Source organism: Neodiprion pinetum, chromosome 3, assembly GCF_021155775.2.
Source record: "Neodiprion pinetum isolate iyNeoPine1 chromosome 3, iyNeoPine1.2, whole genome shotgun sequence".
Classification (NCBI taxonomy): domain Eukaryota; kingdom Metazoa; phylum Arthropoda; class Insecta; order Hymenoptera; family Diprionidae; genus Neodiprion; species Neodiprion pinetum.
The window spans coordinates 25416348-25441113 of NC_060234.1; the positions used below are offsets into that span (position 1 = coordinate 25416348).

The 24766-nt window shown below is 40.1% G+C and overlaps 1 protein-coding gene across 4 annotated transcripts in view; it reads left to right on the forward strand.

Moving 5' to 3' along the window:
* The window catches only part of LOC124213646 (TWiK family of potassium channels protein 7), a 259133-nt gene that overhangs the window by 200563 nt on the left and 33804 nt on the right, over positions 1-24766 (forward strand). For all 4 annotated transcript variants that reach the window (XM_046615127.2, XM_046615126.2, XM_069134727.1 and 1 more), the window contains 2 exons: positions 801-1776; positions 3204-3489. In XM_046615127.2, coding sequence (XP_046471083.1) covers positions 1423-1776; positions 3204-3489 — 640 coding nt within the window. In that variant the 5' untranslated portion in view covers positions 801-1422. The remainder of the gene's footprint in view (positions 1-800; positions 1777-3203; positions 3490-24766) is intronic.

Below are 24766 nucleotides of genomic sequence, written 5' to 3' on the forward strand. Positions count from 1 at the left end.
TTTATCATATATTCCATCCTTCATGGCCAACACAATTATCAGGTTATCACAAAGTATCCCGGAGGATATTTACAAAACGAAAATTGCTTGCGAATGAGGATTTCCGGCCCCATTGAAGTTGGCCAGAGATGAAACGCTTGCTTCAGAAATGACACAAATTTGACATGGTATTAAAATTTTAGCGGAGAAATGTGTCAGCTGGAATAACTATAAAAAAATTGCCACGACACGAGTGGTGAAAGAAATGTATAGAAAAACCAATAGATGTAGGAACTGGATACAACTGCGTTGACCACGTGAATCTAAAAAAAAAAAGTTCATTACACCACCGCATTGCATTGAAGCGTATCGGGCAGCGAGATGATTATTGCCGGCCCTTCAAAAGCGTAATTTTGGCTAACGGAAGGTTGAATGAACCCGGGAATATTGGCACCGAAATAGTAGCTATGGACTCTGGCGAGTGATCCAGAAGATAAGCAATTATTGCTTTCGAAGCTACCGTTGAGCACGCGATCAGTTGATCAACTTCTACCCTCCAAATATTAATTAACGCATCGGAAATAGTAACCCAGTTTCTGACACGTCGTGGAACTCAACACTGGTCTCGTTTATCGAGAGAAAGAGAGCCCTCGCAATTACGATTCTTGTTTGTGAACGTAGTTACGCGGGCATATCTGCAGTAGGTAGTATCGATTTAACGTTACACGCGAAACGCTGCTTTTGAGGGTGAAGAATTAAAAATAATTGAAAGTAAACCTGCTTAAAAATAATTACATTTTCCTCTTCTTTTTTTTTTACAGACTGGAACACCACCGAGCGCCGGAAGCAGGAAGACGATGAGTGCCGACCGCCTTTCTTAGATACTCTTGAAGAGGGCCGGAAAGTGGGTAAAAAAAAAGAACCACTGGCCCAAGGCGGGAACCAATTTTAGGGTTTAGGAAGATATAAGCAAATTACTGGCTCGCCTCAGCCCATACTAATCACCCCTGTATTCCACCCTGTATTCGGGGCGATGTGAAATTGGCCGTAAAGGAAAATTGGACTCTCGACACCCTCGGCGGATGGAGATAAACGGGTACCAGGCATAAAATATCTCGAGTGCATCCGAGGAGGTATCGACAACGTATACTTGCTGGGCGCGATTGGAGAACAGCGAGGAATGATCGCGGTTACGAAATTTGGTGGGAAGGTAAACATGCCGTGGTCTGCGATCTCGCCGGAGGAGAGAGCGGCTTTCCGCGAACAATTTTACGTGGAAAATGGCGGAATTTATTGCAACGGTGTCGCGGAGTCAGAGAAAAGCGGCTAGAGATTAGAGTTACTCCGCGATAAATGCTAGACGTTAAAGGGAGGCGGAATATCTGCGTCAGTCGGCTGGCGGCGGAGCATTTGGGACAAATGTGAGAGCGGAGGTTGATAAAAATGGAAAAAGATACAAGCCGACATTACCGGGCGTACGAGGGGTTCAAGGCTGCCAATAACGGAAACACTTCGTCGTTAAAAAGGGAAGCCGAACTTCCGCAATCGCAACAGAGGCCGATAAAGTGTCTATGCTTTGGCGGTGTGCCGGACAAGGCTAGTCATCATTCATTTCTCAAGGGATTTGTCATTAATCTTGGAATATGCGCACTTCTCGTCGCCTACACGCTTCTCGGTAGCTTCATTTTCCTCGCCATTGAGGGCGGCAGCGAAAGTCTGCACCAACGAACATTGGCCACGACTATCGCCAACAACAACCAACCCATGAGACGAAACACCACTGTGTGGTTCAAGCAGGTCAGTCACTTTTCCTTGGTTATCTCACTTTTTTACGAATACTTGGAATCTATCGCTTCGTCACATTTCGGGCACCTCGCACACCGTGGAATTCTCTATTGTAGTCGGCTGACTGTTTTTTCACGTGCACTTGGGTTACAAGAATTTATTACATCAGGAAAAGCTTTAAATGTGGTTAGAATTTTTAGGCACTTGCGGTGAAATGTGTAGACCGAGTGATTTTCGTCGTATTTAATTTGTCCCCTTAAAAAAAAAAAACGTTACATTCCATCGGATTCTACCAGAGCTTGAAACTCGGTATAAACTATCAAGTTTTCAAGAGAAAGAATTCCTTTTTTTGGGCAATACAGCACCATGCTAAAAGCATGCATGTTAAAAGCGGAGATTTTGGGTTCATTCTTGTTAAAAAATGATTTTTGTCCTACTGATCATTTTTCATTCTCATATCAACTTTCTCGCACTTCAGTGCTTGTTATTTTCGTTAAAATTAGCTTGAATTGAGCAATCAACTTGCGCTGGAATCCGATGTGAACTTCAACGCGTTGCTAAAGCACGTGGACGCCGCGGATTCCAGCAGACCTATAAATCATTCGGTGTATCTTGATTACGCTCAGCTTAAGTGACAAGGATTTCAGTTGAATTAACTGGCCCGATATCGGGTTTTTCAACAGCACTTTAAATCCGTAAAGCCGTCGGCACGACACTTAATTTCGCGTATCCGTGTGAATTTGAGAAATGAAAATTCCTTATCGAAGGACGTGAGACGCGTGTTCAACATTGAAAATAATTAACATAGAAAAAGCAGTTTTTCCACCTGTCACTCTGCACAAGATCCTTACATCTCAAATAACAATACGCCTAAATCAATTCATCAAGGACACGAGATTACGTCTAGACCCATTTCCTTATTGGACTCTATTTTCGTACGATCAGTCCTATCTTGTTCCGCCTATTGTGGTCGAGTACGACGATTGTCGAGGAGAGTCTTTCAATCGTAATGGCAAAGCTTGAGAAGAGACTTTAGTGTCTATTGTCGACGAGTTCAAGGAGAAAAGGGGTTGCCAAATCCGTTGGATCGGTGCTAAATCTCCTTTACGACGATCCAGTGGATAAATATAGAACGACAAATTGAGTACTGGGGTTCGAAAACAACCCAACCCAGCGAAGGTGTCGGAGCCGAAACCAGGGTACAATGTTTCGTAAATGAATCCCAAGAATCTGGTTCTTATACTCTGTACAGTGCAAGCTCGAGATTGTTTTCACAACATCGCAAATCCTTTTTATTTATTTCTTTTGCTAATACAACATTCACCAGATGATTAAACGTGCAATTGATCGTAACTTTGAGTGAAAAGGTCGAGCTTTTCCAAATTCTCTTTTACACAAACAGTTTATGCACCTCGTTTACACCTCCCGTGTGTTTCCAGGTCAGTCACGAGGCGCGTTCGAGAACGGTGGAAAACATGTGGGACATTACGGAAAACCTGAACATCTTGTACCGTGAAAACTGGACACGACTAGCAGCACAAGAGATCGCAAGGTTCCAGGATCAGCTTGTGAAAAGGATAATGGAAGACATGATGGCCTCCCAAAGCGCCGGTTCTTCAGCTCCGGCGCACAAACATGACGGCGTCACAGAGCGAAGGGTGCCTGACTACGAATGGAATTTCGCAAAAGCATTCCTGTATTCTCTTACGGTGCTGACTACGATCGGTGAGTTAAGAATTTGTACTATACTTACAGCCAGCTGCGTTACTTATAAATATACTCTGGAAAGAAATCCGCCATAAAACATCGTGCTGGCATTACCATGGTCATGTCAGTGTCTGTAGTAGTTTTCCATCGTGGTTCCAGTTTCTGGAACCTCAACAAATTCTTGAGAACTCTTCTAGCTCATGTGAGACGGAGTGCAGCAGTAATTCTTTACTAACCACTGTAAATTCTGACGGTTTCGAAAAATTCATAGTTTGTGTTTACTGTTTAAAACATCAAACATCACGGATCGCGGGGTGCATATTTCAGCAAAACCGGTTGATTGTCATGAGGTTGAAGGCACACCGTTAATCCAATTTAACTTTATGAAATACTCTTGTCTTTACAAAACGTGCCATTTTCGTTGGAATGTACTGTGAATATATGAGATGAAAAATCAATACAGTAAATATCGTCGATTTATTAGACTCTGAGAAGAATATATAAAAAATATAGCATTAGTTTCGTAGTTAACTTAGCCAAAAAAAAAGAAGCATAAAACGGGTTTTGCTAAAAAATTTTCCTAGTGCCTATGAATTGATCATGTAAAATATGGTTTTCTATGCTCAAACAGCAAAGTTCGACAACCTCCAGGATTCATAATACTTGAGAGGAAAAAAATTGATATCTGAAGTTCAACAGTAATCAGTTTCCGCGACGGAATTACGGTTCTATTAATTAAACATCGGACAGTCCGTGTAAATTTATGATGAATTAATTGATGGCACGCTACGTAACGGTACACAGAAACAGGGGTTAAACCAGCGGTACATGCGTTTCAGTCGTACAGTGCAGCCGGTTGTTTGCCTTGTTAGGTTCGACGGCCGAAGGCAACGCAAGAGGGAATCTCGATTCGGTGGAATTGCCTCAGTTCTGCTTCCGGCATTAATTATCATCCCGCACACGCCGATTTCTCGCAACATTAGTTCAGCCTGCAGAGCTTGTCAAGTTGACAAAAGTCTTACGCTTATGGAACGCGGAAAGTTTCTCCCCGAGGGAAGACGGATGCGAAACGTTAAGGGCGAGAGGGATGGGAAAATTCCAGCGTGGATTATCATGAGATGTATATTTGAAAAATTCACGAAAGTATGGTCAGCGATTTTTCAGAGGGGATGCCGGGCGCGCAAATACGCAAGTATCGCCGGCCCGATACTCCCAACTTGTTAATGGCCACTTTCTTCTCCTCCCATTAGGTGAACCGACTCATGTTGCGACAGCGCAACAGCGGTCACGGCCATCAAAACTTTCCGTTATACTTCCCAGCCGTCATGTTTCTACCCTGAAATACATCCACGGTGAAAAATTATACGGTTTTTGTAAAAACGACATCAAAGTGCCCGGAATTCCGAGTCCAATGTCTGTCTGGCAAAACAAATTTGGCTTAGCCTTACTACAATAAAGTTTAATCGACTGAAATCTTCCCTAATATCTTAGAGAATATTAATACAGCCTTGCTATGAATCTTGAAATACCTTTCCGTTCTTGTCTGAAATTTACTTCATCGATTCGCGAACAAACGTTACATTAAACATGATGAAGTAATCTAACTTGGTGGATATACGAGCTTAGCTTTTAATCGAATTTCTAGTCCTCAATCGTTCAGTTGAGTTTCTTAGATGTTTTAATAAAATATGTCAGGAAAAATCGTCGTGCGAGAAAAAATTCCAAGTGACGAAATGTGTGAGAAAGAAACGGTTATACGTAAGAAAAGTTAATTTAAACACTCGAGTGGAGGATGTCGGACTGAATTGTATTTAAAATGAGTAACAGTGAAGCAAAATGAAGTGAGAACGAAAACTCGTTTACCAAACTGTAGAAAAATTTGTGAAAAATTCTGAGATTTATGAATTCTTTGAAGCTCGGGCTGCTACTATTTTTTTTTTTTTTTTCACGCTATATTGTTCGCGTTGTGAAATAAAACTGCTTCAAGATCCAAGCCTTGAATTGCAAATTAATTGCCTATTTGGGATGTCGAAAAAAGTCCACTCTAAATACACGCATCATTTACTCACTGGTGCTTGTGCTTTCAATACATAAATGATTTTCTGTCATATATTTTTTATTCGTTGAATCTGAATATTAAACCTTCACTCAACTTTTCTATTATAAAGTGTAATTTTTTTTCGCTAAACAACAAAGTAAGGGCGTGAACTTCGTTAAGTAGATTTCAATTTATTCATGCAATAACCGAGGGGAACAATGGAACTAATTTTAGATTGATCGTGTGCTGTCCAGATCTGGTTAGTATTGTCCTCCTCCTAACTCGTGAGCTTTTTATTTCCCGCCCGTGTAGAGTGACAATAATTTAGCGACGATCCGTGAGGTCATTATTCGCTAATGTCAGGCCTTATTTGCGCTCGGAATTAATCGACGACATATTGATTTTGCATGTTTCATATACCGGTATTACACGAACTTGATTACACAACCAAATCGAAACATCGCGCGGTGAATGGACAGAATTAACAAAATACGAGGGGCCATTAATTCCGGAAAAAACTAACAACGCTTGATTGCAATATTTCATGATTAGGTGCTTTCATTTTAAAATGGTTACGGGATATTACTTGGCAAACAAATTTCACCTTTGGCTAAGTGATTTCATATAATTTCTCAAGATTACAATTTATCGAAGGAATCGGAAGTAATCCAAAGAAACACTATGAAAAAATTAATCCACTTGTGCATTGAGAAATTTGTTTCTTCAACAGGTGTTTTATTGTAAGTTCCAGCTTTCCGTAATATTAAATGATTTCTTATGACTACCAATCATCATACATCATACATCATATACATCGTACATCATATCATACATCATACATAGTATTAAAGTTCGAAACCAAAGTTTGGATGTTCGGATGTTCAGAAAGTGACGTCACCCACATTTTTTTTTCTCTGACTTCATCGATCTATAGTAATCGTCGACGACGAATATCAGTTAGCCGAATTCCTCAGTCTGGAAACAACCGCGCGGTAGAACGGACGGATGAGAATCGCGCGCCGCAGATTTCGAGTGCCGGTTTCTCTATCTCCTGAATCCTCCGCTTCCGGCCCGCTTCCTGGTGCAATTCGACTTCCAGGACAAGGGCTCCGTGGTTCCTGCGCTCCAGATCCGCTACCTGGTGAAATTCAACTTCAGGGACAAGCGCTCCGTAGTTCTGGCTGTCCAGGTCCTTGACCTGGTGACTTTTGACTTTTCCGACTAATTTTCAAGTTTACAAGTTTGATTATTGAAAACGTCATGTCTCGTACTATCAAACCAATATGCATTCTTCGGATAACATTTTGATTCCGAAAAAAAAACCGAACGACTAGGATCAACAAATTACAATCGGTGAGTAGTTGGCATAGTACACATAGGAATAAATGACAATAACGTCGTTCAATTAGAGCTAAAATTGCTGTGCGTAGTGTTTCAAATCTGTTAGCACTTCGCTGATTGTTCTGTGGTATTTTTTGACGAAATTTATTGTCACAAAATCACAATACGTCATACTTACATGCACGTGTAAACGTGACTTGTAACATTACATAGGAAAAATCTTACGGACAGATTCGGTTTGCGTCACATGCACAAAGACAGTGTTCATTCTGTATACTGTGAAGCAAATACCAGAATTTTTTGGGGAGTCATCGTAACCCAGTCTCCCCTACAACTGTGTCATATGGTAAAACACTGACAACTAGTAAGCGAGCGCACGAGCACAAAAACTAGTTACACTAGGCATCCGACCCCGAGCAGGCTTTAGCGAGCGAGGGTTTCAAAGCTCGTTAATTATTAATACAAAATTTTATTTCAATATTTCTGGAATAAGGTTCTTCTCTTGTGAGCATTGAATTACACAATTGTATCTCCTTTCACCACCCATACAGTATAGGTATATAGAATCGAGCTAGATTTTGGTTTCCAGTGAAAAAAGTAGGGATTTTATCAATCGAAAATTTGGTCAGTCTGTGTATACAGAATTCGGTGAAAGTCGCTACATTTTCGTCTCGTCAACGAAAAGGCACTTAACTTTTTCCCTGGGTTTTTTTTTTCTGCTTTCTCTTTGCCCACGTAATCTTTTACCCCGGTTGATTACGAAAAGTATTAACCTTGTTTTTAGCAGTTCGTCGGAGTAGAAAAATATCACGGTACAAAAGCTGCTTTGGACATTTCAGTCTGTTTCTAGTCAACTAGGGAAAATCTCTTGTACTTTTATTACATCAGCCCTGTTTGAATGAATCTGAAAAAAATTAAAAAGCTTTTTTAATTGATCTCTACGCTATGAAACGCAGCCTGGTTTCACTTGAAACAGACCTGCACTTGATTCGAGAGCTGCCAATTTAGTATCGTATATGGCGCGTGGTACTTGGAAGCATTTTATTATATATATATATATGCAGGTCTGTATATATATATATATATTTTTTTACTGCAGTGTATTCGACCCTGAAACGATATGGAAGCCAGAAAATAACCTGGTTACAAAAAATTTCACTTATTGGCTCTGCCGAGCTCGCTAGTAATTTCTTGTTAGGCAATTACATGTTAGGTACTTTTCTTCGCAAGAAAATTGCAACGTGTAACAGCGTAGAAAACACAAAATACGAAACACGTCAGACGTATAAAATGGTAATTACATTCTTACACATCGCTTACAGCAGCATAACTTTTTTCTCACAAAATAATCCGACTAAACGGAATTTCATCGATGCATGTGATGTTTGCCTAAATTTTATATAGCTCGCCCAAAGCTGTTCAAAAGATGATTATTAGTCGGTTTCCACATAGCGGTTAATTTTTTTTCCTTTGCTCAACTTGAGCAAAATTAACATGTACATTGAATTACACTTTTCAGAATTTCAATTTTTATTTGCCACCGCAAATTCAGTTCTTATAGTATAATTTCTGGAATCACCCAACGGCAATATTTATTTAGATATTACTTTTTTATGCATGTGATAACAAACACAGTCTCATATCGTATTATGAAGTTAAAATTTTGATGAAATTCTCTCGTGTAAAAGCGCGCCTATAATAGCACTATCAAGCCTTATCACGAAACGGCTGAAAATTTCCGTTTGTTTTGAGTATACGATATACTTGGGGGTAATTACATTAAAGGTAAAGCTTCAACACTTTTTGAAGGGATCAACCCAAGTGGAAGTTAAAGCCAAACTCTCGGTATAACACGAATGTTTTATACGCTGTAAATAAGCTACGACGTTCCAACCAACGCAAATTAGTCGCTATAAAATTTTCGTCCAAACTAATGCGTGAATTTGTCTCTTCGTTGTGAAAGATAAAAATCCGAATACCGTAATTACCCACAAATATTACACGAGTTATGAATATTTTCCAAAATGTTCGGGCAAGCCTCGTACTTGCTGTCGAACTAAGCTCGGCTTGCGACTATCAGCGATTATTATCATCAATCGCTGCAGGCTGTCTCCGTTCGAAAGTTGGCGTCGTCGCCACGCTTTTACCACCAGGTTTGATAGAAGCGCGTTATCGCCGCAAGCATTGTGACCTTCTCTCCTTTGTGTGCTTCTGGTATTGTAATAAAAGTTTCGAATTTCTGCAATACTTCAGCCATGGGTGGAACAACTTTCTGGCATGGGATGATGTTCACGCGTACCCGGCTACGTGTGTTATACGCGTATGTTGTATGTACCTACATGCGATGCTTTTCACGTTACACGTAAAAGACGAACATTCGAATTTACATATATTATCTCTCTGCCCGGTCAGAGGGCGCGTGAATATTTGGCTATTTGCCTTCCCGCTGCGATGTGTTCCGTGCACACAAAACGTCAAATGACCGGTAAACTAAAGTTGGACAAACACCAAAAATGAAAAACAACACTTTTCCCGCTTGTTTTTCACAAATTTTTCTTTTCCTTTTTTAATTTGTATATCCATTTTTTTTTCGGCTACACAGGATATTGTACGCAACAACGTTTTCAAGGAACAAATTCAACTGCGATTGATTATCGCGATACCTGGAATGGGGGGTTGATCCAACGAATGGAGGATAATAAACGAGTTCTCACGCTTGAAAACGTGCGTTTAAAGTACAAACAACCAAGGTTCAAATTACCGGTTGCGCAAGTTGAGGACATGTACTGTAATCTGTTTTCATACCGCTTATCGCTTGATGAAATTCGATATTTGTGCGCTGCATTAAACTTTCCTTATATTATATACACTTGTTATTCCGATGAAGAAAATCCAATGAACAAGGGAAAGGGGAGAAGAAAAAAGTTATCGTGCCAGAACGCCAGGCGGAGAACGTCTAGCCCGGCTGAATACACTTTATGGCATTATAATTTATCAACTTTTAATCCGACGGCAAAATCTCCGACTTCCCAAGCACAACGTTCCTTCGAAGTTGGGTCAGGTTCTGCAGAGTAATAGTCACGACGTTACAAATAACGGATCGTTTCTTCTCCCTACAAACATAAATAAATACATACATGTATATTTATATGTGTGTGCGTATTCATTCCACTACAGAAATCCAATGTGGAAAAACGGGGTAAAGAAGTTTTTCAACGCAGCGCAAAGTCGCAACTCTCAGAACAAGAATTATAAATACCTACAACACATATTATATTATTACGGATAATTATTAACAGACCCGTATTTTAGCCTGCAGACGAAGTTGCACCATTACTTAAGTTTCAAGCTGAATCGTTACAGCTGCAATTTCGTTACAGCAGACGTTGCACTCAGCACTAATTGCATGAATTTCTGCCTGACATTTCCACTAATGAGTAGAAAACACCGTTCGAAATGAGCGTGCCAGTAAGGGATGTCAGAAATTCGGTGAAAAATGAGAAGAAAAAAACAGTTTATTTCACACTAATATACAATTGCTATATTCTTGGTTAAAACTGTTCCAATCTTGCAGCCGTGCCAAGAATCGCGGAATCTCGAGGTATACTGAGTAAAATTTTTAGTTCCGGTTAACGCTCGGTCCTCAACTATTTTCATATTTTACCACAATCGAAAAATATAGTTCTAGGTACAAAATGAAAATTAGTTTTCTAGCTGTTACCAGAAAGTCTGGTATCCGTTACTTTTCTTTCTCATTACGATCACTGTTACTATATTTTCTTGTAACTGTTGCGAAAATTTAATGCTTGTGCAACGATAAATTGATGTTGAAGCCTTGTTTAACTAAAAAAGTCGAGTAAACCGAAGAAAATGATTTTGCGTTGTAATAACCAAAAAAGGATCGACAATAGCGCAAAATGGTAACGCGTACCTTGTTTTTCGTAATACCAACAATATTCAAACAGTTTTTTCAACGATGCCTGTTTTACTGAACTTTTCTAGTTACTATAACAAATGAAATTTTTCTCGGTCTAAATTTCGGTACGAAAATGGCGTCGAGTCAAGCAGGACGTAGCGTCGTGTGGCAATCCATTAGGAAGGCGGGACTTTGGGGTCGTCTTAGTTTAGGGGACTCTTATATCCACCTGATTAAAATCTATCCCCCTGCAACGTAAGACGCGCGGCAGAAAACAGAAAATGCGAAGTTTTCGCTGTCCTTAGATTCGGCGAAAGAAATTTTCATCCGAAGATCACACGGCGCGTTCCGTTAGCGGAATGAGAATATAAGGCTGCGCTGCAACTATTTGTAAACAACGTTATGCCGATATTTTACCGTCGAAACCAGCGTTTCACGTATCGTACATATATTTGGTTTTTCACGTTTCATGCTCCGAGTGATTCCAACATGGTACATCGTGTGGAAGTAACATCAGGGAAAGATTAACGAGGACGTCTCGATACGGGGTTCAGGCTCGAGAATTGAGAATTTCTGAAACGTTTTTTTCAGCCGGTTCAAGCTTGCAAGAACTGCAAAGCTTTTCAGCTGATCGATTCCGAGTCGTTGGAGGAGGTTGATTAGTTGGAATTTAGATACTTGTTATTCAATTTATTACGGAACAAGGTCGTACGTTAAGTATAATTTATCAAATTGTTATATTCCTGAGCTACGAAATCTCTTAAAAAATTCGAAAACCGAACATGCGGGGACTTTAAACAGAAGCTTATTGTTGGGTATCAATACTTCGTTGCAAATTATTGCGGAATTGTTAAAAATCAGGCAGATTCGTTAAATTTCGCTATACGATACCTCGTTCTATTCCGAAGACTATAATTTTCTGCAACGTCACTTAACGTAACGAATTTTATGTTTTGTTGTAAAATTAAATGTCTCACGATTTCAGCTTGATAAGAATGGTATTTAAGTAAATTTTAGTGAAATACTTTTCTGAATAAAATCAGCCATCAAAGAGTAAAATCTATAAATTTCCAACCGTTCTGTTTGTATTTTTAATGTTTTCGACTTACATATTTTTAAAGAAATCTTCGTATCTCAAGGAAATGCTGGTAGTCATTGAATTTTCTGCTGTTAAAAACAGTTATGTGTCGCAGCATCTCGGCGAAAAATCATTCCGGAAATTATACTTCAAGCATTCAAAATTATGAAAAAATCATATAACGTATTGTTGGTCGAAGCGAAATGATCGTAATACAGGATCTTTGAAAAGACTTGCTCCGAAACGAGCGCAGCCAGAAAAAATAGATGAATTATGTTATACGCCGTTCGGTCACCCCAGCATCAAGCGGAAACTGACTGCGATTTACATTTTTCAATTTTTTTATTTTTGATCTACCATATTGAATTTTACGATACTTCCGGACGTCACCAAGATTGTTGGAAATCTAAAGACCGCTGATTCCTGCCCTTCTCCCTGTTTCCTTTCCCTTCATTTCCGAGTCCTCGGCATACACGCGCATGCACTTCGCGGCAAATTTCCTCCGTGAGATCGTAAAATCAATCCAATTCCCTTGGTGCCAGGATGTAATCTTAGCAAGCTTGGGAAATTTCTAACCCAATTCGATTAGCACCTGTCCGTGAATTCAATACGAAGGTGAGGCAAGTAGAAAACATATATCACTCTCGCCTCGACTTCAGTCGCGAAGAAAAAAAACTTGGAAAGATAAAGAGAAGAGCATTGGGACGACCGACCCTCAATGAGTATATAGATATACGCAGAGCTGCATGGTATATAAGACGCGGAGGCGGAGAGCCAACAGAATTTTTCGAGGAGATCGGAGCGGTGAAGGGTCTCTCAGCTGTTTTTCTTTTCCTCCGGATTCGAATCACGACTGTCTTGTCGGGAATTGCGGCACGTCACCAGCCATCTCTGCTGCCACCCTGATCCTCATCGTCGCCCCAGCATCTCCTGTCCATCCACCCTTAAATTGCTATTTTTATTTCTTATTTCTTCTACTCGCAGTCATTTTATCCTTCTGAATTTCAATCCATTTTCTGCGTTACTCACAGTCATGTATCTTGGATACGTTCTGAATGAGACCTCGGCAATGGGACTTAAATTTTAAAAAGGTAAAATTTTCAAAGCTGACGCAATGCCAATTCATAGGTTTATGCAATTCACACTTGGGTTCACGTTAATAATTGCCGAAATATTCCACATTATTAGGTTTTTTCAGTAATCCAATTGATATGATTTTTTCACTTTTTTTTCTGCTTCCTTCGTCATTCAGCAATGTTATTCACGCCAATGACACAGTGAATTTGAGTTCAACAATTTCATCTACTATGTAATAAAAATGAATTTGAGCAAATTCGAACGATACAAGCTTCAAAACAGGACGCTGTTTCATTCATAATCGCTATCGTCGGTGCAAATAACGTCGCTGGAGATTCTCAAGTGGATTTTTCTTCTTTTCCTAGCCTCTTCGTCCAGAGGGCATACGGCCATATTTCAACCATTAAATAATAATCGGTATGACCAAGTCGCAACGTTTGAAAAGGGGATAAAACCCGTAGCAAAAGTTTCAGTTGGAAAAAAGAAGTTGGCGCGAATCCGAAAAGGGTTATCAGGCCGCGAATAACGCGGCTTGAGAATTCCGGGACAACAAGGATGGTGTAACTGGGGGAACGAACGAAGGATCGGTCGACTGGCGCGTCGATTAACGCTTATTCAAGCTTCCTCTGTTCCGCGAGAAGGGGAGCTAGACTGGAGAGATATTGGCCGGACGTACTTGGAACGTTTACGAAAATGGATGGAAACACGCGAAAGCGCGCAGCTGAGCCGGGGTGAAATGAAGGGAGCAAAAGAACATCGGGAGCTTTAAAGGGGGTCGAAACCTTCGGCGCGCAGTGCCGGTTTCGCGCTGGTATATCTTCATTCACGGAGGCTATAGACACCCTCGCTGTTTGGGTATGAACGATAATTTTCACCCCGATCCCTTACCTGGCTTCCGCGCGGCGCGGTTTCATTCGGCAATCTCGCTCAGTTAAGCGTCGATAAAGTCCCGGGTCCGAGAAGAAAAGCCTCCTATATCAATCTTTATATCGCTGGCGCAGGTTAATAAACAGAGAAGGGATCCATCATCCGCCTTGCTCCTCGTAACGCGGAATATAATATATCAGTGACTCGCGAATCCGCGAGTTATTTACGCGTGTCGAGGTTTTCGACATTTCGGCTCGTGTGCATATTCATGAGACAATGGATGAATTGAAAGGCCGCGCCGATTTTATCTTCACCGAACCATCAACCGTCGAAACCTGGGGTTGTTCACAAGCTGTCGTTCACTACGTAGATTTTTCCACGCTGGCTTGTTCATGCAACAATCGATCGTGACTTCTAGTCTCACCATTTCTATCGGATCAGATTTTCATTCGCCTTGGGTGTGGGAGGAAAGTCTGTAAAGTTGAAGAGTTGCGACGTTTAGATGATATGGTAGTGCAACTGGATTCCCATTATTACATAACATCTGATTAAACGCCGAAACGCGAGTCTCTTTCTCTCGGACGAAGAGTCTGCTATGTTTTTTTGGTGGAAATCGGCTCGTCTTACCGCGCAACTTTTTTGTTTAGAGTAAAACTTGATAGTCGTGGACCCAGCTTGCTTGTTCGTTCTCACGATGGAATATATCGATGTCGCTTTTTCAAAATATCAAATAAAAAGACCATTCTGAGAAGAACTTGGTGTGCAGCTTGCTGTGTTCGTTATATTGGGGTTTTCTTCAAAGTTTCGAAGTAGATTCTCAGCTAAGGATTTCAATGTCGCATTGTCCTTTGAAATAAGGTCGGACACACGAGTTGCGGTTGTCTTATCTGTCGTAAATGCCAGAAGCTGGTCTCGAAGAAACAAATCAAAAGAAGAAGAAGCAGAAGAAGGAGAAGCGAAGTTCTTGGTGATTCTCACCGGTTTGATACCATCTCTGCAAATAATATACACTCATACGAAGTAGCCGAGGAGTACCTACTTTGTGTAAACGAAGATTACAGCGTCTGTTCGCGCGTAGACGAAATAGTCTTTTCCATTGTTCAACAATACCGAAGGTCACCGGCTGGCTGTATCTTTCCAACTTCTGGATTGTGTCTTTCCCTTACCTTTTTTTTTATTTCTTTTTTTTTTTTTTTTGAGCCGATTACGAAGTCGGGTCTGGCTGCAAAAAGCTTATCTTTGAGCCAGATAGTCGTTAGACGGATCTCCTCGCTTCGTATTCCAAGTGTAATTTCTAAGCGGGTATCGGTATCGGGTGGTTATAAAATTCTTCTCCACCGCCGACTGTATCGTCACTGTATACCTCGAAGGCGGTGGCGGATCCAGAGTTTTGGCAAGCGGTCCATAACTCCTTCGCAAAAGATAGTGCCGGTGAAAAGGATCGAAAGCGAAAGAGAGGCATAGCCGAGATATCTGAATCATCGCGAAGGCCTGCCGAAGGATCATGTCGCGTACCAGTCGCAATCATTTTTTTGTCGCTGATCGCTGGTCTCAGATATATTGGATTACATCGCGGCGCAAGGTTACGGTCGTTTCGCTCTTGGGGAGAGGCGGAGGAATCTGAGGAGATACAAAAATTTTCACGCCACCCTAACGCGAGGCGTATACATTTATTCACACACGCGTATAAATTACGTTCAAGCAACTACACAGATATTTCAGGGGTTGAACGGTCGTTTAATCTGCAAGAACCCCCGGGAATATGTAGGTCTGACGACCGTGGTGAAAAAATGCTTAGCATCATCTGCGGGGACTGTCACAGATCCGGGTGAGAGATATTCACGTTTCAACCGAGAGACGGTTTTTATAACGTAGAACTCCGAGGTTGGCTATGTTCACGTACCGTGGTGAATCCTAGCGGTTTGAATTACGTATGATAATAATTTTCAATACCTATCGTGGCGATTCATCGCTCGTTACGGATTTCCGATATTCAGTTTTGAATTTTCAATAGTCAGACTGACCGTCACATCGCGAGTCGTTATTTCGAATGGTAAAACTCTCGGATAGCAGGTGGTCATTCCGAAATTTGAAATTCAGAGAAGTCGAAAATCTGTACAGGAATTTCAACCAAATTGATAAGTAAAGAAGGCGGAAACTCCGAATGCACGAAATTCTAAGTGGTCAAAACTCCAAAGGTCACCAGCCTTTACATGCATATGCTGTGAAAGTTCGACCATTCGAAATGACTTGTTTCGAATACTCCACAGGTTTTGACTCATTTTTTAATTACTAACCACTGGGAAATTTAACTATTCGAACTAAAGACATTCGACGAAATGGTCAATCTGAACTTGGACAATTCATAATTCTTACGACACGTAACCAAATCGAAAATGATTAGCCGAACCACTTGCATGGTTCATAGTCGGTACAAAATACCAATAGGATTATCCCAAACTGATATCTCCATTCAAACGAACTTTGCGTCCGTAGTGACAGCCGTAATTTAACCCGCTTACCCGTCCCGCATATTCTACGGAAGAGTTTGCTTCCGTAGCAAAATCGACTGGTCATCCGATATTTTTTTGGCTGTTCAGTATGTCGTGAGTAAGATAGCGTTCGAGCTTGAGCTTTCGTCCGTTTGGTAGGCCGGCTTTGGTCCAGCGAACCATGAATTTAGTTGAAAGGACGAAGAGCCATTCCTTAACGCGATGTTGACAAATGCACTTAATACCTCGGGCGGCAGGTGAAGTGGCTATGGGGGGCCGAGTGAAAGCTCATGAGTGACCAAAGCCTGTCTTTTCAGGAGAAACCGAGTCGTGAGTTACACGTTGACGCAACTCCCTCGGACGCGTGGGTACGTTTATCGTTTTTATCCTTGATGACGATTTAAATGCATGCTAAAAGGGTGGAATTCTGGTCGGAAGATAGCGGAGGAAACAATTGGCTCCCCTTGACGCGACTCCCGTTCTTCCATCCGCTCTGGAAATGGTTCCTCTGTCTCGGTTTACCCGCAGAACTATGCGGTTGTACGTCCACACGCTTCTTGCTCACGTACCTATATAACTACATACATCCCCTGTGTTTCAGATGGTATATGTATGTATGTAGATGGAGTTACAGTGTAATTCAGGACTCTGTGTGCGGACTACCGGACTCCATAATGCATGTATGGCTCGAAGCCATAATTCATTCTCATGCTTACGTTGGTTCTAGTCCAGCTAAGCCTTTGACGTGGCGCTCGCCGCTTTAATCTCGACACCATTCAACCTAGCGCATCAGCGGATTGAGTTCTTTTCTAGCATGGTAGGGTATGAAAATTATTCTGGTGATTGCTTGGAAAGTAGTAAAGAAATTTGTATTTTATTTTTTTATTTTTCAAGAACACTCGATGCCTTGGATTTCGACAACTTCCTAACATTGAACGTGTTGATAGGCAAAATCTAAAAAACGTTGACAAAAATGGAAGACAGTGTCACCAAAATCTGTAAGTTTAGATCAGATTTTTAGGGTCAAGATTTCAATCTGGTTGCAAATTGGGTTGAGTTTCGATACACGTAAAACGGTGGAAGTTCTCTAAATTCTGAGAAATATAGATCTCACCATTTACGAGAGACATGTTCAATTCTATCACATTTACGGATTGAACATTATTGATCCTCGAATTTCAAGTCCTGTGTATGCAAAGATCCAAAAAAATGTTGTATAAGTAAATATCTATCTTGTAGAATATTTTGAAATATTAAGGATGAGTTGAAATTGGGATCACGATTAACCGTTCAAGTGCATTGCGGTACAAATTCGAACCACTCGAACGTGTATTCTACTGTCAAATGGATCCTGAAATAAGTCTGCACTCGAGAGGTTAAATCGATATCACAAATATAGAATATATCCAGGAAATTCGAGATTCAATTACGATCCCACTTCTGAACTCAGTCTGAAAATTTGATGAGATACTTCACTGCAAAATATTGATTTTTCATGAAGCAAAGAAATTTAGGCGATTCATTTTTTGGGCCTCTGCAAGTATAGGACTGAAAATGTCAAAAACATACTTTTACAGTTCACGAGGATCTGCCTTCAAACCAATTTCGTATTCAAAAGGATTCAGAAGGACTATGATTACACAAAAAAAGTTTCACAGAAACACTAAAAATTGATGGCCAAAGGATCACTTCGAAAGTATGATAAAAATGATCAATGTGTTACATATTTCAGTGTACGCTGAATAAATAGCACATCTAAATTGCAGCTAGATTAAAACTTCAAACTTGAAATTTTGTCCGAAAATTGGTGGATCATCGATCGCATTCATAATGTGCTTCTGTATTTCTTACTCTCACCCAGCGTGTATAGCCAAGTAACGTTTGTTTGTTTGCATATTTTCATAAACGTCGTAGCTCACATGCTTCTTCTACAGCTTCTCATATCTCATTTGTATTGCCAGAGGTAAGAGGCAGGGTTCTACCATACACTGGGTTTCGCTACTTCGACGTCGGATTTTGACCAAGAAGGTAACCGCAATGGCCAGCCACGAATCGCTTTCGTTTTACATCAATTTTGTATCGGACAGGTAATTACAGCTTGTGATATCTATGCGAGGCCGTTGTCGAGACGTGCCTCGCATTATTATCGCCGGATATACTTCTCGACGTACGTTTTCTGTGCCTGTAGCTGTGCACTTGTATTTCTGTAGCCGTAAATACCGGGCGTTGCATCTGATATCGAAAAACTTATGAAATGTCTCGGGCTTCAACCTTCGTGGCTATTCCACGTACACCCGTCAGACATTGATTCATACTGGGGTGGTTTTTGGTTTGGATTTTTTTGAATTTTGACTTGGCCGCTTCCCAGATTGGAGCCAAATGAACAAATAAAAATCTCAGTCGAAACACAGATCTTTATCTCAATTCTAAACCCTCGCTTAGGGGCCGTGAAGTTTGGTATTTGAAATTACACGCGAAATTATACTACAGTTTCAGTATATTTATTTCGTCGCAGGAACAATTGTTTGAAAGAAAATCTGCGACTGTGAGAAATCAGTGAGCATTGATTTTAATATTCAAAGAAATTAGTGGACATTATTATGCAAATATTTCATAAACATGTATGAGCATCGTCTATGGTACATTTTATGTCAATTTTACTCCGTTCGAATCTCAACATATTTTCAAATCGACTAACAATAAACGTCGAATTGAAGAATCGTTATGAAAATAACACGTGAAACGAAAATACTCCTTGGTTGTGACTTTCTAATTCGTATAATATTACATGAAGTAGAAGTATAGGATATTCCGTGGCAATTTTAGGTTATTTGATTCTGATCATGTTCTATTCTCTGATTTTTGTCTAATATCGTGACAGATTCAAATGATATAAAATAACAATCTGTAGTATCATTGAGATTTGAACACTCTGATTAACACAAATACGAAATAATATACAAATATTGAAACTGAGTAAATTATGTAGTCATATGATTCGCAATACCCGTTTTTTAATCGATCGGTAGCTACATAAAAGCGTCGCGCACACCGTGCAGAATAATGGAAATGCCCCGAACGATTTAAAAATTCAGCAACAGATGTTGCCACCGCGTTGAAACGAGATTCATCCGGATGTTCAATAAAACTTGAAAATTTAACGTCAATTCCGCCCTTCTCATTCTCCGCTTGTATTTCTTCATTACTATACTTATTGTCACACAAGCCGGGCAATGGATAGGATCCGATGTGCAGAAAAGCACCATCTGTGCGAGAGGAAACATTGCGAGACTGAATTCTGCAGCGTAGAGCGATTAGAATTCTGAAGATAATTGTAACATTATAACAGACTTAATTTCTGGGTAATTGTTGTACGGCTATGTAAATTCTGAAAAGATTACCAGACGCATTGAAAACTGTGATCAACACAAATTTTAAGTCTGGGTTCTAGATGTCAAATTTTTATTTCTTCCATTCAGCTTAGTTACTTTTTCTTTAGTTTAGTTACGTGGAAGAAATCAAGATTTGGCATTTAGAACCCAGACTCAAAATTTGTGTCGACCGGTGATTATTTATCAACGTAGAAAAGGCGAAAGCAAACTTTGTAAGTAATAAACGATAATTTTGGTTATCACTTGATGGATAGAATAAAAATTTATTTATTCAAATATAAACGGGATAAAAATTCTTTTTTGATAACCTGTGATATACGTGAAACTGCGGTATCGCGACCGATAAACTTCCAAGTTTATCGAGCCTCGAGGCTTACAAGATTATGTTAAGTTATTCCCAAGGAAAAACAAGACTTCCCTTGTCAAAACTACGCTCATCCGCGGCGCTCGATCGGCTTTCAAAATGTCATCAACATGTGGATGGAAAGAAATGGGACTACGAAATGTTCGTCCTCGAGATATTCAAACTTCGAGACTTGGCGAAAGTTCCAGCGTTTCACGCGATAAAAGAAGCCGGGTAAATAAATTATACACTCGAGTGACGCACGTCGAATTTCAAGTCCCAGACCCTGCTGGAATTTAGCGACGCCTGATAACGAAACGCGCGAAATTTCGCTTCGAGACGACTGCCAGCCAGCTGTGCTTTCATTTGCCATAAACAAAAACGAAGCGCCAATTCTAAGCTGCAGCTGAGTAAAACGGAGTAACGTAATTATAGCAAAGTAATTGAGCCTACCGATGCAAATCGGGGACCAGAACCATCCCGGATGAAATATGCCGAAAATATTTTCAAAATATGCTAACGGAAAGCTCGGCAGGATCTTAGCATAACAATGTCTCGGTGTTCGGCGTAAACGGCATGAATATTCAGAAGCGGAAACGCATTCTACGTACCTTACACACCGTCTACAAATAGCCAGTCTTGATCATGGCTACAAAGCGCAAGCAACTCTGTTAATCGCTGACTCGAATCCATAATGTTTGCATCCTGACGGTGTGAAACGATCCAGGTGAACCAACTTTGGATTATACGTGGCTACGCGACTTCGGCAAGCATTTTGATATAACATATGCATGTATAAAACAACACGCGAAATTCGTTAGAAGCACTGGAACATCGTAACGGAAGTCTGAATAAATCTTCCCTTGACAATTAGGTCACAAAAAAATTCGGATCCCAGCTTTCTTCGTATAGATTTCTCAGAAGAATAACAGTCAACTCAGCGCTAAGCAAACCTATAAATATTCGTTTCACTGACCGTTCATTACGGGGGGAAAAAGATATTTGATTTTCGTAAGAGTTCGGACAGAATGAAATTTCGATTTTCACCGTTTAAGGTGAAAAAAATAGCACGTTATTTTCAAACTTACTTATAACACTTACGCCATCCACCATTATTCAGCCTTACAGTCAGCTTCGCGAACTGACCGCCTCGACGCAACGTATAAATTGCCACGGTGTTTTCCCGGAGCTTTAGAGATATGCCCGTATACTTAGTTCGCGGACGCTGCGAAAGGAGGAAGGAAAAATTAGAACGTTCAGGAGAGGAGCTTTTTTACGCAGGGAGCTTTTTGTCGACTCTTGCGGATTGGGACGGCCGGCAGGGACGCCCTGAATTATATCTGGCAATTTTCGGACAATATGCCGTTTTTATCAGATTCAGCGTTTCTTGTACGACTGGTTGTGGTCAACCTCTCGACGCCCACGAGGCCCACCGGGGACAAAGATAGATATCGCTCGTGTTCATTACATTTATGACACTTTAGCTCGACAATGGACAAACCGACCTGTCCGCTCGTCGTTCTACACGCACAAAACATCCCGGACATCGCGGATCGCCGTTCGGCTCCTGACACTCCTGTTGTTGGCTCGTACAGCCTTGACCCAAAATTTGTTTTTTTTACATTCTTTATTTCACCTTTAAAAGGGAATTAGCGTAGCGATTAAATAGCTTTTACATAGAGATCTGATCGACAAGGATCGAGGAGAATTTTTTTTTACTGCCGAGCTTGGAAAATACTTTTATTTTCACAACTTGGCGTGAGATTGTTTAAAATATGCCTGTAGAAAAAAAGAAACATCCATTTTCTTATTGAAATCTGTCTTTTTTAGACATTTAATTGTCTTTTTTTTTCCCTAATTATTCTGACAACTTTTCGATAAGTTTTGCTTTTTTGTTATGTACGTATGATGGATTATCTCGTTTTGACGTCCAACAAAAATCTACGAGCATTTTCGATTACCATTTTTCTCGATATGCGTACTTCATAGCAAATTTTAAGCATCAATTAATTCAAAGTAAACAGTCTACGTACTGTCGATGTTGTGTAAAATGTATACAGATGTTAAGGTACGTCGTCTAGTCATCTACGGTAATCGTTACTTATGCTAGTTATGATACTTTTACGTAACAAAACGTCAATAATAATGTGAAGTGTTGTATACTTTGTCGTGTATCCAGATATTCCGATGTAATGAAACGTTTAAAAATATTTTTCTGTCAATACTTATGCATGTAAGATAAAAAAAAAATTTATAATTCAACTAACGACAAAACACTGTGTATTACGAGTGTAATTTTCCGTGATCAAACATTTTTGGCACATTTTTCACGGATTCATCGCGTCCGAACCATCGAACCGTCATTTCTGTCGGAATGGAGTGGCGGTACTTTATCTACAATTATATTATAACGGAACGAACAGTTTATGAATATCGATGGTGGTGATCAGGTAGAACTTGACGAGTGCTTTTTGCCAGTTCTGAATTTATAATTCAGGCGCCCATGAATTGGATAATCGAACCATCAAGCGGGAAAAACGGACTTAACTAGTTGCTGAATTGATTTGATGCAAATCTCTATACATATAGCTATATAATACTCTTTATCCTGGATTATATAAATTATACGACCTCGAAAATGAGGAAGAGGATATAAATCCAGGTTCAATTGAGAACTCGGTAAAATCTCAAACTGTTCGTCGTAAGATTGTAAAACAGATATGTCAGTTTCTCGCAATGACGCGTTCAAATTAATTCTGACATTATATGGTGCCTGTGAAATACAGAGTATCAAGCAAAGCTTTCCTAACTCATGCGCTCAATTATGAATAATACATCGCGATTCTCTGTGCGGCATTTCAACCTTCTATCATCGTTTCCCTTTGCTGGTATTGTGCTTGAGTAGGTACGCTTCGATACGATACATCCGGTATTTTGAATATCCGAATCCGAATCCGAATCGAAATCCGAACGGCACGTGCTGACTGTTGATACTGTCCTGAAAAGTGCCCTCGACGCGTTTTTTCTTCCCTTTTATGCCTCACAATTTCGCCCCACTGTCGCTCTTTGGTGCTCGAGTATTGGGAAATTTTTCAATATTTCGTGAATTCAAATTATAACTTGAGAGAGTAAACTCGACGCGGACCCCTCCACCTTTCACTCTCGACTTCTCGGAGTGGTAACGATATTCCGTAACACTCATTAACAGCGCTTATTAATTCGTGGAGAAACCTTGAAGGGCCGGCGAAAAACGAACTTTTTGATTCTGTTATCCAGGTTGTGAATTTTTTATGCACCTTGGCAAACGGTTTCTGGTGTACACGTCAATTTTCCGAGAGAAAATCTTGGAAACTTTTTCACTCGATGCGATGCTAACGAGACAAGACGATCACGTAGACGGGTAAATTTTTCGCCGTTTACTCTTTTGATCTACGGCTTCTGATCCCTCGCTAAAAAGTGAAATATTTAAAGAATCTCCTCAGCTGATACAGTCCTTTTCGAATCTCTGAACTCCCCAACGGCGATAACGATCCGAAAAATTTTGCCACGTATTTTAAATTTTTACAGGAAAAAACAGAAAACAATATCGTTTACTTCCACGTTGCTTTAAAGTTTCCGACTTGTTGTTTGATTATAACTTACAATTTTCCAACTCAACTTCCGTTCCAAGCTGAAATTCGACTACCGGCTGCAAAGCGAAACAACCTGACTTTATAGAGTTGGATTTTTTTAATTACTACCGGAATATGAACGGACGATGTGGCAGTTGTATTTACTTTTGCGAAAACTTATAATTCACCGTTTGAAAATTCGGTACAGATTAAATGTTTGAGTGTACAAACTTTGACTGCCAGATGCGCTTCTGCTTCGGTAAAGCAAATTTCCTTCTCCGTTCATTTGATATTGCGAAATAAAATGTAAAATTGCAAATTAGCATACCTCCGGCAAATTGGAGCCCTACACACTTCAGCTTCTACCATAATTCGTTCCGTAGTCGCCGTTAATATCAATGCAAGTATCCTCCTAAATCTGGAGAAAATCTGACCTAACAAATTATCACAATTATCAGCCATAAGAGCACGGATAAAAACCTCGGTTTTCCACCAGATATTTTTATTACCAAGCTCTCTACTCGCTGTTTCCGAATTTCCGAACGCTGTGATGCTCTTTTATGTCACAGAAGGTAACGTTTGTCGAAAATATCTTCTAAAGGTTCTCTTCTTTGTCCCTAACTTCTTTTTACGATGGAAACTTCCCCCTGCTTCAGAACCGTCAAAGACGTAGTCAAGTGATCGAGGAAAAAAGGTAAACATCCGAATAACTGACATTCTTTCAATATTTGATTTTGTCCTTATCTCTGCTTTTCATTGTTCGAATTAAAGCTTGAAAATCAACATTTTAGTCCTTGAAATTTAAGCTACATAACTACTCGAATGATATAAAAGTGGATAAATAAATAAATAAATATAAATACATAAATAAATTTGAACATTCATTTCACTAGAAACCAAACGTAACTTTTCTCCGTGCGATGATAATTTCATTCGATCGTAAATATAAAAGTTTACCCCGAACATGAAAATCTGTTAAAAATGCGGACGTACAAGTCTGTGTTTCGAAACGACTCGGAGAAGCTTATTACGAAGCAATTTAGAAGTAATTGTGACCGGTAAACTACCCGGATATCGTTTAGCCTGTCTCCGCGTCCTTCGTAACTACGATGACCCAACGTAGCAATTTCACAACAGGTA